This window comes from Ambystoma mexicanum, chromosome 3q (genome assembly GCF_040938575.1).
Source record: "Ambystoma mexicanum isolate Mex_15411 chromosome 3q, UKY_AmexF1_1, whole genome shotgun sequence".
Lineage (NCBI taxonomy): Eukaryota > Metazoa > Chordata > Amphibia > Caudata > Ambystomatidae > Ambystoma > Ambystoma mexicanum.
Genome location: NC_090926.1, coordinates 845,022,246 through 845,047,614, shown reverse-complemented (window position 1 = coordinate 845,047,614; position 25,369 = coordinate 845,022,246). Strand labels below are relative to the sequence as shown.

The 25,369-nt window shown below is 43.0% G+C and overlaps 1 protein-coding gene across 1 annotated transcript in view; it reads right to left on the bottom strand.

Moving 5' to 3' along the window:
- The window catches only part of ANKFN1 (ankyrin repeat and fibronectin type III domain containing 1), a 1,946,563-nt gene that overhangs the window by 1,360,071 nt on the left and 561,123 nt on the right, over window positions 1-25,369 (bottom strand). Inside the window, exon 4 of the mRNA XM_069654938.1 lies at window positions 10,342-10,536. Within this exon, the coding sequence (XP_069511039.1) occupies window positions 10,342-10,536 (195 nt within the window). The remainder of the gene's footprint in view (window positions 1-10,341; window positions 10,537-25,369) is intronic.

The following is a 25,369-nucleotide window of genomic DNA, read 5'->3' as shown; positions in this document are numbered from 1 at the left end:
TTGTGTCTCCCCCACTATGTACAACATCTTCACGAAGCCCTTGTTCGATGATCTAGATAATCTGGGTGTCACCTACACTAACTATGCGGATGACACTCAGATTCTCATACCACTTTCAGGGGATTATGAACAAGATTTGGCCTTGGTGAACAAGATTTATCTCATCATTCAGGCATGGATGGCCACCCACGGGCTATGCCTGAATGATGACAAAACGGAACTCATCATACTGGGGAACACACAAAACATCAATAGATTAAAAGAAGAATACTCCTCCTTCGTCATAGACGGTAACACTATCAAGGTGGCAAAAGAGGTAAAAACATTAGGGTTTTACCTTGACTCCCACCTCACCCTAACCAAACAGGTGAGCGCAATGGCATCCAGCACCGCATATACCTGCAAGCTGATTAGAGCCGCAAAACCATACCTATCCACTGCCAACTGCCTAACCCTTGCTCGAGCACTAGTGCTGTCGAAATTGGACTATTGCAACGCACTATATATAGGGGCCAATAAACATACGTTGCAAAAAATTCAAACACTACAGAACAATGCTCTCAGAGCTGCCTTAGGAATTCCAAGAAGGGAGCATATTTCAGAGGCCAGAAGACAATCCAACTGGCTCTCCACAGCGGACAAAATCAAACTCAAGACAGCTTCTCTAACTTTCAAAAGCATCAACCATCTAGCACCCAAATACCTAGCTGCTAGATTCAACAGAAAAATCTCCACTAGACCCACCAGAGAAGCATACTCCAACCAGTTAGTGATACCCCCATTTAAATTAAGTACGGCCGGAGGAAACAGCTTCCCGGTCAAAGCTGCCCAGCTTTGGAACTCCCTCCCGCCCGGCTTGAGATCTACCCAATCCTACGCTCTCTTCAGATCTAACTGTATCAATTGGATCAAAGAAAATGACCGATAGTCCTGCCCTACACCAACATAACCACTGTTCTACAGACGTACTATGTACATAATTATATACTCTCTATCTTCCTACTGCATATTTCCTGTATATTTTATGCTATATGTATATATTATGCACAATGTATATTCTCCTTACTGTCCTGCATTATTTAATTTCTACGATGTATAACCACTACTTGTAAACATGCGCAACCTGTAAAGTTTAAAGTATCCTTGAACAACGCGCCCGGTTACCCTCGGGTCTGGCGCGCGCTATAAATAATAAACAAACAAACAAACAAACCGTGCCTTTATAAACACGGTGCAGAATACATCCAAGAAAAGTTCCCCTGCTATGCTCCGTCCCGTCCTTTGCGATCTCAGTCTGCGCTCTTGGTATCTGTCTCTCGCTTCAGACTCTCTCGCATAGGCGGACATGTTTTTTCGGTGATGGCTGCAAAAGCCTGGAACGATCTGCCACTGCCTCTTCAAGCTGTGGATGACCATATGATCTTTCAACGGTCTTTGAAAACTTATTAGTACTAGGCTTTTTTCCTACTGCCATCATCCCTCTGCTCTACCCAGAGCCATGATGCCCCTGGACATAAAAGTGCTTTCGAAATATACATAACATAACATGCCTAAACTCAGGCATAGCTTTATTCAGAGTTGACCCTGCCACCAGCATGGGTTGCTCATGACCATGGTAGCTTTGGTATGCTGTGTATAAGCATATCTTAAATGCTTCGCCTGCATGGCAGATACTTGGCTGCGGCTGTCGAGTGGGCATCTTGTACCTTTGAATCTGCTCTACGCCACAAGCAGATCAGGTACTGTGGATAAGGTTACTGATGCAACAGGGCACCAGTACACTATGCTGCTGGCATGGAGTTGACGAAAAGGGGAATCTAGTTCTCAGATTACCCATTTGGAGATGGAATTGCCTTAATCATGTTATGTATTAACACAAATCAAAAAAGTCAGGGCTTTGCCCCTGACCAGATGGCAATTCTTCAAACTGTCTACATTCTAAAATGTGATATACGTCTTGCTCAGGAATTGATTAAAAAGAGGACTTTGATTAAAGTGGACAGATAATATGAAAGATACATCTCAAACACACACCAACATAGATTTCTGTAAAAAGTGCTTAACTCAATGAGCTATCTTCTTCATCATGGTGTAAATCAAACTTATCAATATTCATTTCAACTTTGATTATTGTATTTTAGCAATATATTACCCAAAGAAAGATGCAATTGCCACACTAGTTGTGCAGTAGTGAATGCACAAATTGGGCATTTAGAGGTTCAGTTAATTTGATCTGAACTTGGTTGTAATACCTCATCAACACACTATGCATTATTGGGAACACAGGTGGAGGCACCGCCCATAGTGCAATACCTCAGTGTATGCAGACAAATAGATCACACTTGTCCTGCCTGTTATCACTCTCCTTTTGTTGTCAGCCATTGCCTTAGCTAGGCTCTGATTGCAATTTACAAGGTTCTAATGGCTAGAGTGTGGTTGCCAGCCCTGCACCAAAGATGAACTTTAACAGGCGTGTTGTAAAGCACACACTCGCAGAGAAGTAAGCATATCAGTGTTTTTTGTTTTTCAAAATGATTGCCAACATTGAGCGGCAGGGACAAAGGCGAGATTCAAACCTATGGCCTGCTGCCTCTCAAATGTGGGAGCTCATGCTGCTTAGCCCTTAGGCTTGCACAGTTGTGCTCACTTGCTTTTCCACACACAGCCACATCCAGCAGACAGGGAAGGCAGAGAGAACAATATTGCATGATTGGCTCACTGCCAGGAGAGGTGGAGCCATCAGACAACACAAGCACCTCCATGTCAATCATCATTACTGGTTTTTAGTAAGGGTTATTAGGTCAAGCTTTAGCACCACCTATAAGCAGAAACTGTTGCATTTGAGTACAGATTGGGAGAATTAGCATATGAGGAAGGACACATAGCGTGTGGGTGTTGTTTGGTTATTTCCAAATTAACTGCCCATGGTCATGCTAATCCCTATGGCTGTTCCAACCCAGTTCCTGCCCCTCACCTTCCAAAACACCTCCTCACGAGAACTCATTTAGCTTGCTTTGATTAAGCATGATCAAACATTGCACCCAGCGCACCTGCCAGTGTTTACTCAAAGCAGTCTTCTGAGATTTAATGACTTAATTGGATTAATAAACATACTCCTGGTGTCATATAAATTTCTTAACCAGGTCAGCCTCCATCCACTCAATGTATAAGCACTATGCATGTCCTTCACTGAAGTCCTGTAAAAACAAGCATTGACAAAACCAATCATGTTGTCTTGTGTATAAGTATTAGGCATTTGCAGGCACTGCTATTAGATTATCAGGTATTATCACCATTTGGCACCCACTACCATCAATAGCCATTAAATACCACTGCAGCAGTGTGTGGCAAGTGTTTTTCCTATGTCTACACACAATTCCAAATAGTTGGCATTGCCAATGCTTATTTTTACTTCTTCCTATTTCCTGGCTGCCATCCCCTAGTGCTAGCAATGGCAACAAATGTCCATTCAGCAAACTGATCGGTTGGCACATGGTTGGGGCTGCACAATCCAAGGGGATCAATGAGTCATCTCAATAGTTTAGGCTATTAGATGGCAGAGCCACCTATAAGCCAAAACTATTGCATTACAGTACAGGTATGGGGAAATGGCATCTGAGGATAGACACAAATCTTGAAGGTGCTGTTTGGAAATTTTCCAACGAATTGACTGCCCAGGGCTAGGGTAATTGTGATGCCCAGGGCTAGGGTAATTGTGATGGTCATTCACTCCTGCCCCTCTAAATCCAAGACACCTCTTCAAGGGAACATTTCAGCTTGTTTAATCAAGCCTTACCATGAAACTGTGCTCTCAAATTGCCTGCCAGTGTTTTTTTCAAAGCACTATCTGAGGGTTAATGACCTAATTTGAGTTGTAAAGATGTTACTGGTGTTATACAAATGTCAGCCAGGTCTGCCTTTAGCCACTCGATTTATAAGCACTATGCGTGCCCTTCACTGAAGTCCAGCCAAAAACAAGCACTGGCAAACCAACAGCTTTGGCTTGTGTATAAGTATTAGGCATTTGCCAGGCACTGCAATTAGATGTCAAGGTACTGGCACCATTTTGCACCTGCTACCATCAATGGGCAGTTAATACGACTTATGAGTGCCTGTAAAGTGCCTTTCACATGCCTACACAAAAGCACAAATTGTTGGCATTGCCAATGCTTGTTTTTTGTGTCTAATGTGTCCGAAAGCATGCACACATAAAGCATATGTTCTTTTCAGTTTATAAATGATGATGTAAATGAGACCTGCCACACTATGAAGTGCCGACCAGCCCATCCCAAAAAAGTGCCATTCCACACTCACCCAGGTTGGACAGCAGGTGGGGCTCCCCAAGGGTGGGTGCCCAAGGCACATGCCCCTTTTGCCCACCCATAAACACTTTCTCTGCACTTCTCTGCACTTCTATTACAGGAAACAAAGTGGTCCTGAATAGGAAGGTTTAACCAGCAACAATTGGTAGGTCAAACCTCTTCTGCAGGATCTGCCTGTTGTAAAGAAAAAGTGGTTTCATTAGCTGAATTGGTTTGTTGGGGCTTTTCCACCCGTGCCTCTGGATTAGGCGAATTGGCATGCAGTTCAGTGGTTCTGGAGAAAACAAATATGTTTAGACTGACTGTACCATTTGGTAAACATATAGAGGTGTCCAATCTAGAAGACAATTGATGTCTGATATTTAAGAAATACACATGTTTTGTTACGTATTGATTAGATTGATTAGATATATTGCTGTCAACATTAAATTGGCCACTTATTGCAAGTCTAAAACTTGTAATGCTATACTTATTTTAAATCATCTGTTTTAGTGCTAGAAACATATACTGAGGGGCTGCACCTACATGATGGGGGTTTCCTCCACAAACTATGGCATATGAGTCATGCATGTGCCTCCACTTAAGCACAAACAACCCCTCCACAAATAAAAAGAAGAGACAAAGGGCCTCATTCAGAGTTTGCCGGTCCGGAAACAACAGTGGTGGTAAACCCTCCGCCACCTTGTTTCCGGACCGGCAAACTACGAGTTCTGCAGGTGGGTGGCGTTACGCCCGCCAGGCCTGAACTGGCGGGAGTAACGGCACCCGCCTGCAGAAGGATGCAGAAACACCAGCACCATTACAGCATGGTGCCAGTGTTTCCACTTCCCCATTCCCGTGGAGTCCTATGGGAGTCCTATGGGACTCCACGGGAATGGGGAATTACAGAATGCCAGCTCTGGTAGTTCCGGCAAATCCAGAGCCGGTAATTAATTCCAGGTCCAGTTGCAACCTGCCTGTTTTTCCGGCTCGGTTACCGCCGGACTTGGAACTAGGCCCTTAAAGATTTAGGGCCCGATTCATGGAATATTTTGCAGGGAGAATCTGGACTTTGCGGGGCAAATCTGCACACAAAACCCCATTCGTCGAGTCATGGAATCGACTTTTCAGGACTCTTCTGGACTTTGCATGGACTTCGCACAGGCCCTGGATTGTCTCTGCGAGCGGTTGAGCGCTTTGTGCGAGACTCCCCGCAGAGTGTGGGTTGGCCTATGCAGAGATCAAAATGGGGGCTCGAACATGCAGAATGAGGAAAAACAAGGGAACATGTAGTTGTGTGTTGAGGGACGTCCTGCATGAAGAAATTGCACACCCAAAATTGGACACAACCAAGCGTATTCATGGATCCAATCGTGCAACGTCACATCAGAGAACTCAACACGTAAAGATTGCGATCTCACCACCACCTGAAGGTATGCGTATAGTTTTGATTGCATAGGAATCACTGTGCAATGGTCCAATTGGGAATCTAGGGGTGCATTCATGCAGGTGGGGTGTTGATTCGAGTTAGGGATGCGTATATGCAGAGTAGCGGAGTGCAGCCAGGGTTTACGAGGGTTTGCACTCAGATTTACCGGGGAAATACATGAGTTACAGAAATTGGTACGCATATGGTCGGGTTGCTGTTTACAGTACAGGCGACCCCACACAGTGTCGCTTGGGTGCGGGCTTGCTTGTGAGGGATCCCACGCAGGATTACAGATGTGCAGGTGTTCATGATCGAAGAACCCACAAAGGTAGGTGTTTGCGGCTGGGATTGCATGCATATTTACCTGGATATTACATGAGTTACGGAAAATGGTATGCATATTGTCGAGTTTCTGTTTACATTTATAGGGGACCCCATGTGGTGTTGCTGCGGTGCTGTCTTGCTTGTGAGGGACCCTACGCAGGATTACCAGGGTGAATGTGTTCGCAGACGAAGAGCCAGCAAAGGTATGTGTTTGTGGCTGGGATTGTTTTGCGTGGGGGCGTGTCATGGGTGTTCCAGCCGCTACTTGCTCATAGGGTTACTTTGCAGCAAACATTCCATGAATACGCAGGCCCTAAATGCTGTGACATAATCAGCCAGAGATCCTTTATTTATCTCTCTCTCTCTCTCTCTCTCTCTCTCTCTCTCTTTCTCTCTTTCTCTCTTTCTCTCTCTCTCACGTGTCATGGGTGTTCCAGCCGCTACTTGCTCATAGGGTTACTTTGCAGCAAACATTCCATGAATACGCAGGACCTAAATGCTGTGACATAATCAGCCAGAGATCCTTTATCTCTCTCTCTCTCTCTCTCTCTCTCTCTCTCTCTCTCTCTCTCTCTCTCTCTCTCTCTCTCTCTCTCTCTCTCTCACACACACTCAATAAGACTCAAATATGTGCACCGAAACAAACAGAGTTTCTAGAATTCTGAAAGCCAAACAGGAACAATGATCACATTGTGACATTAACAGAGCATTATGTACAGCTTCTGGAACTGCTAATGGCAGCAGATTTCGGAGAGGCAATGCATCATCACAACAGCCCCAGGTCAAGGTGATGCCATACATCTGACATTACTTCTGTGAGAGTTGTATTAATCAGGATCAGCAAAAAGGCGTCATGAAACAAGTAGTGTTTTATGCTGTAAATGTTTTTGTAATTGTTTGTAATTGTTTATTTGTAGAGTGTGTATACACAAGTGAAGTGCTTCAAAGCGGGAAGGGATCCAGGAAATATAGTAGTTATTATTAGTCTTGAGGTTTCTGAATGATCTAACAAAAAAGTAACTAGCGTGCTAGACCTGACAGCACTTCTCCTAGTGCAAGTGCATGAAGTGTATCAGGCGCAAACAGATTAGGGAGGGGAAACAAAGGGAGGACAAGACAGAATTTACTAGGCCCAGTAAATTGAGGACATGCAAGTGTACAGACGGAAGTGCAAGGCTGAAGAACATATCAACCCCAACAATGCTGTAAATGCTTTGAAAAGGGGAATAGATTACTCTCTAACACTAAACAATAAAGCAGTTAAACGAGTTGCAATATGCCAACAAACGACTAAAGAACATCTTCAGGTTTGCCACAGAGTACACTTTAGGGTGTCTGAGGCAAGGCTCCAGCCCATGCTTTGTGTAAAGTGACCAGTGACCAGGTTGCATGGCTCCATGGCATGCAACACTAACATTTGCTCATTCACTTCAACTAAAGATATGTCATTGTCTATGTAAAGATCATACAACATTTTTGAATATGTTTATAGTTTGAAACAAAAACATAAACAAAGCTTGCATACTGGTGTCTTTTGAAACAAAAATACAGTGCTTGAATAGAAAAAAGATGTGTTGGAGTGTATATCCATGTATCTTTTTTCAGTAACATTGGCAAAAGACTCTGACCAGGATGGACAGGAATTGCTAAAGAACTGTCAGATGTGCATTGTATAACGTTTGGAAGCCTATGCAACATTATCTTCCTATTAAAAACTTTATTCAACTTTAACACCCTTAATGCCTCTTGATATTTCACAAAGAAAATACCCATTGGATACATAAAAAGAGGTTGTCTGACGCTCAGAAAACGGTCAGGTGTCAGGTAAGGACATTAATAAAAAGAGTACCTGTTCTATTAGAAATAGGGCATTGATTGTTCATGTGTGTTACCACACTAGGCATAGCTTCAGATAGGGAATGAAACATGGCATATAATTGCGAGCTTAAAATCACATGGTGCTGTGATTCCATAAGACTTGTCATCTGGGACTTAGCTGTGGCTGCAGAGGGCCATATAATATGCCGCTCTCCTTACAAGAAAAAAAGTTGATCCCGAAAGGAGCATTTTCTTTTTATATAAGCCAATTGAAATAATAAGCCACATACCAGCTGTAGGAATACATAAAGCACGTATTTATATAATCTAGATCGTCTAGATTGGATTTGTCCTGCTCAGGTGACAAGAGTATTTTCTCCTATCAGCCTAGTCTAAAATACCAATATGCAAAGGTATTCCCTAACTCCAGTGTGTTTTCCAATATCAGCTCGCTTGCCATTGTAGAGTGTGATTTTATTTATTTATTTATTTATTTATTTATTTATTTACTGTGCATTCGTAAGGCACTTTATACAACATAATTGTGTTTCAAAGCACCACAAGGCTAAATGGGAAGGGGAAAGGGGAAATAATAATTGCAAAAACAGTAATATACAGTGGTGGTCCTACTAGGCCTTGTGGCATTCGGCCATGCAAGTGTATTGAGGAGAAGTGCAGGGGAAGGGGACGGAAGGGGGGACAGAGGAGTGGACAAGTGCTGGTGGAGGTCATGGGAGGGAAGTGCTAAGGGGAGTCAAGGAGGAGAACCTCACGCTAAGTGCCAGTACAGGCGACTTTCAAAGGTGGGAAGTGGAGCCACCCAGCAGGGGTCCGAAGGGCAGTGCAATGCGTGGGAGGGGTGCTGGTGCTGGGAGAAAGGACCTGGGATCCTGTGATATTGACAAGGATAAGGCCACTGGTCATAGTGGCAGTGGGGCACATGGCAGGGAAGGGAAGAGATAAAGGGGTAGAGAAGAGCAGAATTTTGAGCAGTTTACAGAACTTAAGAAGAGCCATCTCACATCTGAGAGGGACAGGGAGGCTGTCCCAAAGGGAGGCACCAGCTGAGGTGAGAGACCTGCGCCCACTGTCTGCTTGGAGAAGCGTTTGACAGTCAGAGAGTTGGAATTGGAGGAGTGTAGGGCTCTAGTGGGGCAGTATTTAGGGAGGAAAGCTGGAGAAAGTGTGGTCCCAGACCCCAGAAGGCCTTGTAGATGATGCAGGGGGTCTTGAATTTGATCCTTGCAACCACTGGGAACCAGTGTAGAGATTTTAGGGATGGGGAGGTATGGGCCCTGGACTTGACCCACGAAAAGTCTTGTAGCCCTGTTCTGGATTAGCTGGAGTGGGTCGAAGGGAGGAAAGAGGGAGATTGAGAAAGAGGTTGTTGCAGTAGTCCAGCCTGGAAATGTCCAGACCTCTCGAGACATTGAGCTTCTGAGAGAAGGTGAGAAATTAAAGAATGGCTCTGAGGAGTTGGACCTGGAAGTGGGACTTCTTGGTAGGGTCCATGATGAGAGGAGTGAAGGAGAGAGTAGAGTCGAAGATGGCTTCAAAGTTGTTGGCCTCACAATATGGTGGGGGTAAAGTGCCCAAATAGGTTGGTCAGAGGGTAGGAGGAAAAAGGGCACATACGTCCCAATGAGGAGGGTCTCCATCTTACTGGCATTGAGACAGAGATCATTTGCTGCACACCATAACTGAATGGCGGACAGACAGTCGGGATGAGGGAAGAGGAAGTGGGGAAAGTAGAGTGAAGTTTGAAGGAAAGTTGTGTGCCATCGGCATAAGAGTGGAAATGAGGAGAGAAGGAGCAGATCGAGTGAGTAATAGGGGTTAGATAGATATTGAAGAGCTATGAGCAACGGGATAGAGCCAAGGGTGGTATGATACCTTTACTAGACATTGGGCCGTAGCAGACCCGGTTATTGCCCTTTTCTGGGCTCCGGAAAAAACATTCCCCTTTCCCGATCGAGCCCCATAGGGCTCAATGGGAATGGTGAGGATGCTGACAACATGCCCGCTGTTGTTAGCATCCTGGACTGCTAGTGGGACCCGCTAAGGACGCCTGGTCTGAGCAGGCGTTCCTTAGCGGGTCCTGCAGCAGTCGTCGTAATTGGGCAGCCCGTAATGAACAGTGCTGGTCCCGTACCGGCACCATTCATTACGTGGCCACCTGCCTCCTAATGAGGCCCATTGTGTCAGAAGAAGCCATAAAATGTGTTCTATACACAATGTTCCTCAGTGCTTCCTTCTTTCCACACTGCTTTTTAATATACATCTACTAGCATAATGTCTGCCATCACTCTTATGGTGATTACACCTGTTTATATCATCTGTCTCAGTCTGTAGAGTATTTAATAAAACTTAGTTTATGCAGCAAGGGCCTCAATACTTGGATGGCTATGAAACAGTTCAAATGTATACAACATACAATGATGTTCTACTATATTTTTCTGTTCAACTTACTTGAATGTTCAAAACCTGTTTTCATCCGTTTATATAACCGGTATCTCCACTCCCAGGACTTGAGCTGTTTCTCTTTGTCTCCATTTTCCATATTCACACTTTCGCTCAGTACTTGTGCAGACAGTTCACTAACACGCTGTTGTGCTTCTTGGACCAAACTGTTGAGATGCATCGATCTACTTTCAAGACTAACAACTGTGAAAGAAACAAAAAATCTGTAAATTGAAGGTAGGAAAAATGATACCTGGAAACATACACATAAACATGATTTTTGTGTTGACGGTAGTCCCTAGGCCATCCACAAAGGAGGCTACACAGGAAACATCACCCACAGAAGACAGCTGGAAGGGGAAGAAGTGGGAGAAAAAGAAGGGTACAGGTCAGTAGTCCAGGAAGAATGGTTGGGGTGGGTGGCTGTGAGCAAAGTGTCATGTGGCAGTTGCTGCGGAGTGGTGGAACCCCTCATGAGAGGTAGAGGGTGCTTGGTGATTCCCAAGAAACTGTGGCTTCAAAATGCATGATAAAAGTAGCCGTAATTCGAAGCAACTTCTAAAAGGCTACCAAGAGACATTGATCTAAATATTAAGCTCATCCGGCTGATGGTCAATTCAAAAGTCTCACTGTAATCACATATTTAGCAGCAGGCAGTCACGATGTGCATTTATTTTATTCACAGTACTGTGTCTAGGGGGCCATTGGTGTGCATGATTCTACTAGTGCAGAGCCACAGAATTCAAGATAAATGTTCATAATCGCATTTGTATCACACTTTGGTAAATCACATTTTGTGCAGAGCCACAGGGGAAATGTTCTGTTCTGGTAAACTACACTATCCATGTTCTACTCCTACTTATTCCCTTTGATACTCAATGTGGATAGGTTGCACAAGCAAATAATATATTCCCCTAAATTGAGTAACTCATAAAGCCCAATGTCACTGAGCAGTTCCTGAATGAAATCATGTCACAATATTTCCTGAATGCACAGAAGCTATCGAATTGTGGATGGATGGACAAACTTTAGGCAGATAGGTCGGGTCACAGTAAGTTGGTAGAGGAACAACATGCCTTTGATTACTACTAATTCATATGACTATAGGTAATAACTGCTGTATCCTTATTCCATCAGTCATTGTGAAAATATTATAAGATATTTTAAAACATCGAGCTACGCCATATTGCATAATTGCAGCAATTCATTTCAAACACTGCATTGGAGAACATAACAATATTAAAAAATACTATAAACATATGCGTTAGAACACTTTCAACAATCCCATCTCCAAATACGAACTGGATGTAACTACATTTTACAAACACTTATAGAAAATACGAAGCTGGAATAGGTATCTTACATACATATGGCAGCAGTGCCCCTTAATGGAATCCCGAGAGAATTCCTCTTCATTCAAGTGAGCATGCCAGACAGAAAAAGGAGTCAGTTATCTGAAAATACAACATCATAATGCAAGTGCATTTTTGCATCATAATTGCCTCTGCTTTCTCTCTCCCCCTCCCCTGCTAATTCTTGCTGAAACTGCACTGTATCTGCAACTGGGCCACTCTTACCGACCCCGATCCTGGGCCCTGCCACTTGCACTGCCTACCTGGCAACCCCTCCCTGGCAATCCCTGCACTGCGGGACTGTCTCTGTATCCCGACAGCCCCCACTTCCCAGCACTTGTCTGCACTTACCTTCCACTTGCCACCAGCTGGCCCTCTTTATTTATTATTTATTTATTTTTATTCTACTTACCTTGTACTGCACTTCCCCCCTTCCCCCCTTCCCCTTGCACCTTCCCCCTTCCCCCTCCCGCTGCACTTGCGTGATCTGAATGACACCTGGCCTAGTAGGATCGTTGTCTGTCTTCCCTTTGTTGCCCCCTCCCTGCCTCGTCGCGCCTTGAAACACTTGTGTATAGGCGCGCTACAAATGCCATATCATATCATATCTTAAGTGCCGGCAGAAGGGTGATGACCATGCTGAAACTCCACACCGTTCACAAAAATGACATATGAACCACAAAATGGAGAGGTTCTATTCCCCTAACTGAGTATATGTATGCGTACATCCAACAAACGCAGACTATACCCCTCCCAGGAAGAGGAATGAGCTAAAGCATGAGAAACATGTCCTATTTGGATTGGACATCAGACAAGACTTTAGATGAACAAACAGGATATCTTTTGGGATGCTTGTCCAGACCAACGGCACTCTTAGACGATTTAGATTGTATAATAAAATGTATTAAAATATAGAAATGAGCATAGGATGGTTTAGAGGGCAGAGGGGTTTGTTATGGGTGGGGACAATTGGCAGGAGTGGGAAATTACATAGGCGGAAGTTAACCAGTAGTGTTTCAATTAAACCATGTGGGACGCAGTATACATATCTGCATTTCAGTCATAACACAAAATAATACTGCATCTATGAGTAGGCCTGAACCCTCGCAGGCCTTGATTTGAAAGAAACACAGAACAAAGAGGTCTTATCCCTCGCCTCACCATTGCATCCTGATTCCCAAGCGCGGCAAAGAACACCCATATGGCCCCACATCAGTTAGGCCTTTGAACCAATTAGGAATGTGTGCAGTTGAAAAGTAAAGGGTTGCAGTCTAGTACCAAGGTCAAATTCATGGGAGTGAAGGCAGAGGTCTTGGGATGCCAAAACACAAACCAAGATTTAAGACACTAGCACCACTTAGAATGATGGTCACTCTATTTGAACTACCAGATGTGCAGGGAAATGGGATCTAAATTTTTCATGAACTGGATTGATTAGTGGGACGTTAGGTTCACTCTTGGGGAGGGGAACTGCTATAGGGGAACGTAGAGAATGACATGATTTACGTTTTGTGCCAAGGAGAGCTAAGAATGATGCACATACAGTGGGGAGGGCATGATGGGGCGCCAGTGTGTCTGTGATGAGAAAAGGTTTGCTTTGTTCGCAAGGACCAGACTGACCTCAAAGTTGCCCACTGAGTTCTCGCTTATAACCAGGTGCATGTCACATGGTCAGGATCGAAGGCAGTGTGGTGCCAGTTGATGTTAACCAATTGTCTTACAGTATTCCATAATGGCCGAAGACGTTACTGGTGTGTGGTAAAGACGAACAAGAAGACAGCGTAACCAATTGAGGAACGGGCTATAAGTAATCATTAGCATGCATATAAATTAAATTATATTTTATTTATTTTGCACTCATACACAAGTGTTTCAGAGCGCGACCAGGCAATGGGAGGGGAGCAGGGGTGAACAAAACAATGATCTTACTAGGCTCAGTGACATTAAGAGCGCACAAGTGCATGGGAAAGGGAAAAAGGGGCAAAGTGCATGGAAGGGGGGAGATGTTGAAAGTAAAATAAATAAAATAAATAAATACAAGCTATACAGTGGTAGTGCAGTCAGCAATTGGCAAGTGCTACGTTAGTCAGATATGGTATATCTGGTAATGCCGAAGAAAAGTGTGGGGGGGTGGCTGTATGGGTACAAATACAGACCCTAGTGCAAGTGGTGGCCCGGAGGCAGTGCAGGACGGTTGCAGGTTGAGCAGGTACCTTGGCACGAATAACAGAGGGTGGCCAGGTGCACGATGCCAGAGAGAGAACAAATCAGCTAGGGTGGAGAGGGGAAAAGGCAGAGCCGAAGAGGAAGGTCTTGAGGTGCTTCCGGAACCAAAGATGGTTCTCCTCAAGTTTCAAGGTGGCAGGAAGGCTGTTCCAAAGGGAGGCCCCAGCCGAAGACAGAGATGTACCCCCGCCATGTTTCTTTGAAAAACGACTGAACCTGATGGAGTTAGAAGTAGAGGAGCGAAGTGCTCGAGAGAAAAGGTATTTACGGAGGGATAGTTGAAGGTATTTTGGACCCAGAAAGCCTGTGAACAATGAAGAGGGTTTTAAATTTAATGTTTGCATCCACAGGGAGTCAATGGAGGGATTTCAGAGCTGGAGAGATACGATCCCAGGACTTGAGGCCCAGGACAAGTCTCGCAGTCATTTTCTGGATTAGTTGTAAAGGGTGGAGAGTGGAGGCAGGCAGATTTAGAAAGAGGTTGTTACAGTAGTCCTATCTGGAGAGTACCAGTGATTGGAAGACAGTGAGCTTCGGAGGGAAGGAGAGGAAAGGCAGAGTACCTCTGAGAACGTGCTGAAAGAAGTTAGATTTTTTAGAAACGTCAGAGATGTGTGAGAAGGACAATGTAGAGCCCAAGATGACCCTATGGTTCTTAGCCTCGCAGATGGGGGTAGGAGGAGGGCAAAGGGAGGCCAGCCAGATGAGTGACAGCCAATGAGGGTTGGGTATTAACACTGTATATCGAGTGTGTAATGAATGGCAATTTGTGTGTTTATAACCTGAATCTTGTACGAAAGACATCAGAGAGCTCTTTGGCAGTGGATTTGTAATACCCTGGTGTTTTATTTTTTGTTTGTTTATTGGTGTATATAGCGCACCAAAACCATAGATATCTGGGCGCATTACAAGAGATTTCAAGGTTACAGTTACACATAGAATAGTTAGAAGCATTATATACAATAATAAAACAGGTGTCATAAAGTAAGATACAAAAAGAAGGTACATTACAACCATCTACGTAGCTAAGATGTCAAAAGTAGTAGATGACCTAATGGAGCTCATTTGTCATTCACTAACCATATTTTAATGTTTTTCCTGAAGCTATGGGAGTCCGGTCAGTTTATAGATAAGAAGGGAGGGTGTTCCAGTGATGGGCGACCAAGACATGAAAACTACTGCCACCTGCTCTTTTCAGATTGAATCTGGGAACTGCTAAGCAGAAGGAGTTGGCAGTCCTCGTGGGATGTGTTGATCATTTTTTGACAACTGTATCTCTTAGGTATTGTGGGGCAGCATTATTTAGACATTTATGGGTGATGAAAACTGTTTTGAACTTTGATGACAATACCATCAATATCGAAAGAAGTGTATTTGTCACTAAGTTTGTTGAGGTTAGGCAGGGTTCCTAGGATCAACAGCTCTGTGCTGTCATCATTCAGGCACAGGAAATATTCTACAGGGGAAACCCCACACCTTGGTGATATTCCCTCCTACTAAGTGAGGATATAAGATATATTTTTCTACAAAAGGAAGGAACAATCAACAAATTCCTTACAGATAGCAATTTCGAGATACAGCCCCTAAACAGATATAGGCTGCATTCTGTGTTTCAAATCATCATCAGAAAACATTTTCTTCACAAAATATCATTTTTAATATATTAATCTCTTGCTAAGCACAAGTAATACAAACATTATTTAAAAAGCATATACATATTACACAGTCATATACAAAGTAAAAACACTACACCCTCACAATATCAAAACTAGTATGCTGAAATATTCAACCAGCACACCATGGAGGTGAATTATTTAGATCTGACAATTTACCACCATAATAACCAACTTGGGGTAAAACCGTTTGTCAAGAGTACTGACAAAAATGCTTTATTGCATTACAGAAGCCATCATGCAAAGCATGTCCGGGACAACTTGCCTTTTGGACAATTTTTACGGTTGAAACGTAACAGCAGCACCAAACATGACTATGAAGTTGGGGCGAACATATTAATGAACAAACTGATTGACAGGGGTTACCCTAGAAAGGTCATTAGGCTTTCTGCCAAACAAGCTTTTAATAACAACCGGGAAGCACTTTTGGAAAAGAAAAATAAAGACACTGCTAAACGAGACACCCCACTGGTGTTTGTCAACACCTTTAGCAATATGTCTTATAAGATTAAGAACATCATACATAGAAATTGGAAAAAAACTATGAACAGCCCACTGCCGTTGATAGCCTTTAAAAAGAGCACCAACATTCGAAATCTTGTAATGAAAAATGAGGTACAAAAGGAGAGAGGCAAAGAGGTTGCTCAAAGTACATTGTGGGGTTTGCCACGAGTAATGGGTCATCATCCTTGCGGGGAATGCGTTATGTGCCCCTTTACCAAGAAGATAACATCTCTGTACACCATAAGATAAAGGCGTTGCTGACAGGATGAGTATCTTCCCGTTGAAGCAAGGTCTCCTCAACCACTTTTAAGGTGGCTCGTTGCAGAATGTTTGTATATAAAGATTGAATATCCAAACAAATGAGTAAATCCTGGGTATGATCAAAATTCAACCCTTCAATTTTACCAATAGCGTCTCTAGTGTCTTGGACATAGCTCTTCATTTTCATTACGAAAGGGCGTAAATAGATATCACAAATTTCGATAAAGGTTCCAAGATGGAATTAACACCGGATACAATGGGTCTACCTGGGGGTCTCACCAGGTCCTTGTGGATTTTAGGTAGAATATAAAAGATAGGAATTCTCGCTGTCTCTCTTGTTAAATATTCCCCTTCCTGTTTACTAATCTGTCTTAAATCGACAGCTTTGTCAACCTTCTCCTTTATCATTTTGATGAGGTCCGGGCTAGGATCTTGATCAATTTTACTATAGCTACTGTTATCTGCCAATAGTCTGTAACATTCTTCAATATAGTCCTTTTTATTCATGAGGACTATAGCCCCTCCTTTATCAGCCTGGCGAATGACAATATTCTCATTCTTACCTAGGCTCTGTAGCATCGCAATTTCTTGTTGACTCAAATTGGAATGTCTAGGAATGCCCTTGGTTTCAAGTTTCTTTAATTCCTGTAAAACCTTCTTTTCAAAAACCACTGATTCAGGAGAATTAGTATGGTGAGGTGGGCTCCAAGTAGAGGGATTCCTTAAGCCACTATAATTGATATGTGGACTGGCTGGTTGATCCTCAAAAAATTCTCTTAGATGTACCTTACGCATAAAAGCACTAAACTCTAGCCTGAATTCAAAAGGATTGTGGTGTTTGGATATTACAAAATTCAGGCCTTTATTGAGACATCGTTCTTCATCCTTGGTCAAAATCACACTAGACAAATTAACTACCAGCCCCGGTAACTGTGTGTCTGCATTCTGTCTATCTGCCATTCCTGCCGACTGTTCCCTCTGCCTAAAAAAGGTGGGCGTCTTGATCCATTCCTGGCTCCTGTATTACGACCCCTCTGCACAGCCGTGTTCTTTTTACTTCCTCTTTGCCCTACACAATTATTTTCTTCATCCTCACCAGGTGTACCACCTTCCTCACTTGAACTATATGATGTATTTCTAAATCTCACCCTGCGGTTAGGTCTCTGACCTCCCGTCGGTGCTCCAAAATTATAGTCTTTAGTAACATATTGGAAGGCCTTCTCATGAGCAAAGTTGATCAGATCTTTTTTTAGTTTTTTGACTCTCTCTGCACTAGATTCCGTTTTAAATGTTTGCATGTCTTTCATGTGGGCTTCCAATTTCGTTTTAAATACTTCAATATCGAAATTCTTTTTCATTTCTTCTTCTAGTCCTTTCAGGTCTACCAGGATTTTTTTGGTGGTTTCCTGCGCTGTCTCAATAATAAGAACCACCCAGTCCCTACCACATTTATTAGCTATATAGCTCCATTTCAATTTGAATTCTGCGTTATCTAGAAACAGCCTCGGCTCATTACGTACTATGAGGCCTTGAGGTAACGCCTGATTCTTTAAATATTCCAACATGATTATGGCATGTAGCTCTGTTCGTACCAATCTCTTGCGTGTTTGGGTAAGTTCATCCCATTTGTCATCTTTTCCTATGTCTACCAAATCATTGTCTAACCCCAACTCCGGTATGGAATTCAGAAGTTGAAGAATGTAATCTTCAGTATAAGCCAGACCTTTGTCTGCGGATGTCGCCATAATACTCTCTCTAGTTACAGATAATTCATAAAATACTCTAAACAAACGTTTAACTGCCCTACTTACTAATATCGTGGAACCCTACGAGACAAAAGTTGCCTCACAAACAGGAAATATTCTACAGGGGAAACCCCACACTTTGGTGATATTCCCTCCTACTAAGTGAGGATATAAGATATATTTTTCTACAAAAGGAAGGAACAATCAACAAATTCCTTACAGATAGCAATTTCGAGATACAGCCCTTAAACAGATATAGGCTGCATTCTGTGTTTCAAATCATCATCAGAAAACATTTTCTTCACAAAATATCATTTTTAATATATTAATCTCTTGTTAAGCACAAGTAATACAAAAATTATTTAAAAAGCATATACATATTACACAGTCATATACAAAGTAAAAACACTACACCCTCACAATATCAAAACTAGTATGCTGAAATATTCAACCAGCACACCATGGAGGTGAATTATTTAGATCTGACAATTTACCACCATAATAACCAACTTGGGGTAAAACCGTTTGTCAAGAGTACTGACAAAAATGCTTCATTGCATTACAGAAGCCATCATGCAAAGCATGTCCGGGACAACTTGCCTTTTGGACAATTTTTACGGTTGAAACGTAACAGCAGCACCAAACATGACTATGTAGTTGGGGCGAACATATTAATGAACAAACTGATTGACAGGGGTTACCCTAGAAAGGTCATTAGGCTTTCTGCCAAACGAGCTTTTAATAACAACCGGGAAGCACTTTTGGAAAAGAAAAATAAAGACACTGCTAAACAAGACACCCCACTGGTGTTTGTCAACACCTTTAGCAATATGTCTTATAAGATTAAGAACATCATACATAAAAATTGGAAAAAAACTATGAACAGCCCACTGCCGTTGATAGCCTTTAAAAAGAGCACCAACATTCAAAATCTTGCAATGAAAAATGAGGTACAAAAGGAGAGAGGCAAAGAGGTTGCTCAAAGTACATTGTGGGGTTTGCCACGAGTAATGGGTCATCATCCTTGCGGGGAATGCGTTATGTGCCCCTTTACCAAGAAGATAACATCTGTTAATTTGGGATTACCTTATGAATGGGTCTTAAAAGAACACACTAATTGTAAAACGGAAAATGTCATCTACATGATCAAATGTCCATGTGATTTAATTTACATAGGGAAAACTAACAGAAAGTGCAAGACTCGCATGATCGAACATAGGAGTTGCCTTAGGAACCACATTGACAAAGCTCCGTTAGTGAAACATTTCGATGAGAAAGGACATTCATTCTCTGATTTCCAATGGTGTATACTAAAAAAGATCAGGGGTAGATCCCAAGACGAAATCAACATGAAATTAATTAATTTGGAGCAGAAGTTAATTTTTCTCAGCAATAGTCACATTACAGGTTTGAACGAGAATATTGAGTGGCATAATATTAAATAAGAACGTCTCGGGTTCCTTAAGGACATGTGATTGTTGCACTTTCTGCTGGTAACCTGATTTATTCCTAGGCTCATGAGTGAAGAAAAATGTTAATTGTCATAATGCGATGGCTGGGTTGATCGGTTTTTGCTTCATTCAGACTTATACCCGCTCCAGGAGGGTTGCCTTTCTTTGCCTCTTTGTGTGTTCCTGGTGACAAGGGGTATACATCAAGGATAGAACTGTGGACTGTACGCGGACGGTTAGAGAGTGTTCTATTGGCCCATAGGGTTCCAGTGTAATACTGTGGGGCAGTCTGTCCTTTCGGGGTTGTTATACCCATCCTTTGGGTTTAGTAATCCACTGGGTTGGTATGAGGATACTCCGTTTTTGACCAATCACAATATTGGTGGTATGGTGTTAGCCTCATTTTCCTTGCCCTGACTTGTTGCCTGACTCTGCCTGGCTTGGACGTAGGTTACGACGTGTGACGTCATCGTGCGTTATTCAGCGTGATGCCGTCATGACGTTGCGGATGTTTCCCGCAATGGTCTTTGTTGAACGGCTGTTCGCCGGGATGATAGAGGATTTGTCCACATTGCCGGTTTTTGATTCCAGCCTTCTACATTTAATGTATGATGGGACGTGCGCCTTTCCCGGAATAGGTGAGCGCCAGGACATATTGTTCTGAGAAATTGGGGATCGTGTTAGGGAGTGTTTCGCTGACATTGTTTCCATTATGTTGTGCTTACACGGCTCATATTGATTTTAGAACTAGTGAGATTCCTGCCTGTTAGAGGGAAGAGGTCCGATTTTGCAGGATGCTGATTCGTTTGCAGATTGGAGGACTCTTGGAATAGCCCGTGGGAGGTAAGAACTTCCAGGGTCAGGCATACATATGGGGCTACATTAACACTCTGCCAAGTAGCTTTGTTATAAAATCTTTAATTCCAATATGACTCCCACGTTATTGGATATGTTACATCTACCGATGATTGGGGTATTGGCCCAGTCAGTATGAATTGGAGACACCATATTAGGTTTGTCAATAGACTATTCATGGTACTCTATAGTGTTTTCTGCCTATTCTAGTAGTGAAGAGTCTGAATGTGTTTGACTTGTGAGGTACAAGACATGTAATTCTTGGTACCATGGTTCAGGTATATGGTTTACTGTATACTGGACACCCTTTTGGTGATGAGGGATTGGCTATGGTGTATAAATTTAACCTATGATGCCCGTATTAGTGATAGGTTTGTGTTTTGTTTTTTATCCTTAGAGATAGCAATGGATGTATGAATAGGAAGATTCTACCCAAAGCACAGGACCACTTCTGCCCCTGATGAATGTCCGGTTACATTGAACACAGAGGACAGAAACTTATATAAGTTGGGCTTTGTCACACAATGGAAAATGAGATTTATTAAGTTGCCATGAGTGTGGTGTGCTGGTTGAATATTTCAGCATACTAGTTTTGATATTGTGAGGGTGTAGTGTTTTTACTTTGTATATGACTGTGTAATATGTATATGCTTTTTAAATAATTTTTGTATTACTTGTGCTTAACAAGAGATTAATATATTAAAAATGATATTTTGTGAAGAAAATGTTTTCTGATGATGATTTGAAACACAGAATGCAGCCTATATCTGTTTAAGGGCTGTATCTCGAAATTGCTATCTGTAAGGAATTTGTTGATTGATCATTCAGGCACAGGCCATGAACTGCCATCCATGCCTGAATTATTAGATCCATATTATTCACTAGGGCCAAGTCTGTATCATAGACACCAGAGAGGGGTAAGAGTATCTGGGTGTCATCTGCCTAGTTTGTGTAAGTGACACACAGACGGTCAAGATCGTCGAACAATGGCTTTGTGTTTATATTGTACATCATGGGTGATACACAAGAACCTTGTGGTACTCCACATGTAATTGGTGAAGGGTCTGCAGAGGCCAAGGGAGAGAAGACATATCCAAACTAACATGGGTTGAAGCACGTGAAACACTGGTAAAACTGTAACCAGAGGATGAATACCAGTTTTGTTTTTGATGGCATGGAACTGTTCCAGTAGACACTAACACAAAGTGCAATAAAACAGTGTTCATTCCAGATTTTGCAAAAGGAACAGCGGCATTGATGGACATCTATTGGGTATGCAGTCAGCACACATCCCTGATCTTCCACCCTTTTGGTGAGTCACCTGTGCATTGAAAAACCTGCCCTCAGCTAACCTGGTGGTGCCAGAAGTACACTTGAAAATAGCATCTGAATGTAAGGTGTTGCAATCTGTCTCATAATCCATCCAATCCCCCCAAGTGAAGAAGAATAAGTGGTCATTGAAGTTGAGAAAAAAGAGGTCATACTATTTGTCTGAAGAATCATCCAACTTGTTCCAGATAAATATTGATTGTAGACCAAAATATAAGTATTCTTCGTGTCCGGTATGACTCCAGGAACTTAGGTGTCTGCGAATGCCAAGTGGCTGCAGATTGTTCTTTGGGAGGTGATTCAGTTGGTGAATGACACTGAACAAAGTCTCAATGCAATCAAAAGTGAGGTGAGAGTGATCTGGTTGATGACACGCCTAAACAGATATATTTTGGATCTCCTAACTGCGAGGGAAGGGGGCGTGTGCAAGAAAATTGGAGATACTGGTCCCGATCATGGTGTTCGTGTTGGTGGTGTTTTGCACATGCCAGATGATGCTCCAAAGCTGTGTTAAGAATATACCGAGCAGCACACACATGATGGTTACTAATGGGGTGAGGATAGCTCCCCTGGGCACAAAAGAGGGGTAGGTTAAAGCTGAGGATTTGAATAAGCCATGTATGGTCAGAATTGAACAACCCCTTCACCCCCAGGGACATTAACATCACCCCCACCAGATCCTGAGAACTACACTGAGTAATGGGTAGATTTAGCGGGTGATGGGGATTGCATCTTTCTTACATGTACCCTGGAAAAGTATGCACGACACGGGAGAAGTCTGCATCATGTATGTTGGACATGAGACCCTAAGGATGAAGCAGATTGACAGAGAGAGATAAGTTAGTTAATGAAGGACTAACTTAAGAGGGGATGCTGGGATGCACGTCCAGACCACCACCCCTCTTAGATGATTTAAGTTGCAAAAAGGTTCCTAAAATATGGAAATGAGCATAGGACGGTGCAGGGGGAAAGAGGGGGTGTTATGTGTGGAGAGTGGGAAATTACATATGGGGAAGTTTACCAGTAGTGTTGCAATTAAACCATGTAGGACGCAGTATAACATAAACTAATACTGCATCTATGAGTAGGCCTGAACCCTTGCAGGCCATCTTTTCACAGAAACACAGAACAATGAGGCCTTATCCTTCGCCTCACCACTGCATCCAGATTCCCAGGTGTGGCAAAGAACACGCATATGCCCTCACATCAGTTAGGCCTTTCAACCAATTAGGTAGGAATGTGTGCAGTCAAAGAAGCGAAGGGTTGTGGCCTAGTGGCAAGTTCGTATTCATGGGGGTGAAGGCAAAGGTCTGGGGATGTCAAAACACGAACCAAGATTTAAGACACTAACGCCCCTCAGAATAATGGTCACTCTGTTTGAAATGCCAGATGTGCAGGGAATTGGGCTCTAAATCTTTCATGAACTGGATTGATAAGTGGGACATTAGCTTTACTCTTGGGAAGGGCAACTGATAAAGGGGAAAGTGGAGAATGACATGATCTACATTTGTGCCAAGGAGAGCTAAGAATGATGCCCATACAGTGGAGAGTGCATGATGTGGGCATCAACGTGCCCAAGATGAGAAAACGTCTGCTTAGTTTGCAAGGCTGACCTCAAAGTTTCCCACTGAGTTCTCGCTGATAACCAGGGCATGTCATATAGTAAGGATCAAAGGCAGTGTTGTGCCAGTTGTTGTTAAACAATTTCCTTACAGTATTCTATAATGGATGAGGACGTTACTCAAGTGTGGTGAAGACAAGCAAGAAGACAGTGGAACTAATTGGGCAATGAGCTATATCAAAGAATTAGCATGTATATAGGTGGCAGCTAATGAGGGTGGAGGATTAACACTGTATATGGAGTGCTCCATAAATGACGATTTGTGTGTGTATAACCTGAATCTTATACGAAAGACGTCAAAGAGCTCTTTGGCAGTGGATCTGTAATACCCTGTTGTTTTATTCTTTTGAATACAAAATAAAGCTCTTGTCTTTCTTAAAAAAGGGTGCACCTAGCCTCTTTCCCTACATTGTTCTTGGTTTCTTGGTCTGATAGTGGGAGTTGCCCTACATATCTTGGAATAAGACCCTTCATGTTTATCTAAAAATTATACAAAAATTAGAGAAGAAAGACGAAGCTTAGAGCATAGCTCCCCAAAAAGAATAAAAGAGGTTATTTCCATCATAAAATCTTTATAATTAATACATTCAGAATACACTCAGTGAATCCCCAGTAGAGGGCTGAAAAGAAAGGACTTTGGAGTGTTTGAAACGTAATATTCCAGAAATAGAACACAGTGCTGTACACAGTCATGTGCTAACTTAAACTATGGAGAAATGTGATGTGCTAACAAACCATGGAAAAGATGAAAAGCAAATCCTCGCTGCATACTCTCTCAAGGGTCCCAGAAATATACATGGTAGCTAGCTGAACCGAAAGCGAAGAAACTGCAACGAGCGATGTGGATTCCATTAACACAACAACAGAAGGGTTGTGAGATTGCCATATGACACTCTCTATATCCATGCACACGTGTCCCCTGAGAGAATTGTAGAAATAATAACACAGCCAGCAGGGAGCAAGGAAAAATATTGTATTTAATGTGCATGTAAAGATTCCGTGTTTTTACTTAAAAGGACATACCTGGACTGAACCATCCAGTCCATAATGGGGCTGGATGAAATGTGAAAAGAAAAGATAACAAAACAAAACAAAATGAAAGATAAGAAAAGAAAAGAACAGAACAGAACAGAACAGAGAAAACACATGACAGAGCTCCTCTGCCCAAGTTTGGGTTGTCAGCAGTGAGTGAACTTTCTTAAAGAGGACTATTGGAAAGTAATCATTGAAAGAAGGCGTGACAATGACAAGGAGGTGGTGTAGCCCATCACTCTGGCCGGTGGTGTCCAGGAGGGGCCCCCAAAAGCCTAATGACTTAAATGAACGTGGTTGTGTGTGTGGGTTTGGCCCAGAATCTTCTGCCGGCCCAGGCTTGAGACCAGAGCAGCATGGGCAGTCACGGAGCTTTGTCTGCTGTCAGACCAGACTGTCCCTAAAAATAAAACCCCTAGTCCTCATACGTGGGGCAGTTCAGGGATAAGCAGATCTACCCAGCCTGGGTGATGTGTGGCGGGCAGCCTGAACTGGTCAACGCTGCCATACTCCTATGAAGGCCCATCACATTTTGAGTGTGGCAGTGAAGGTAAGCACCCAGGCCACCGTGATGAAGTAGTGGAACTCTGACATGCCTGCTGGAGCCCAAGAAAGTGCACGGATGCAGGGGCGATATTGGCATCTTCCCATAATAATGGGGACACTGCCTACTGTAACAATGTTCTGTGAGGTACGGCAGTGACACAGGCTGCCCCTCAGGGCATGACAGCCACCATAGGAGAACAGATCATGTTGGGGAGCAGCATTAAGTGCAGCATCGACCAGGCCATGTGTAACAGTGAGAGTCAGGCCACCCTATGGCATGGTGGCCACCTTGAAACATTGGTATGACACAAGTCCTTCTGTTGTTATTGGGTGGCCCCATGTTATTCACAGGGTCACCCAGAAGATAAAAGCATTAAGGGTCAGACGCTTGTTGTGCCCCAGGTATTGGAAGTGGCATCACATGCATGAGACAGACTCCACC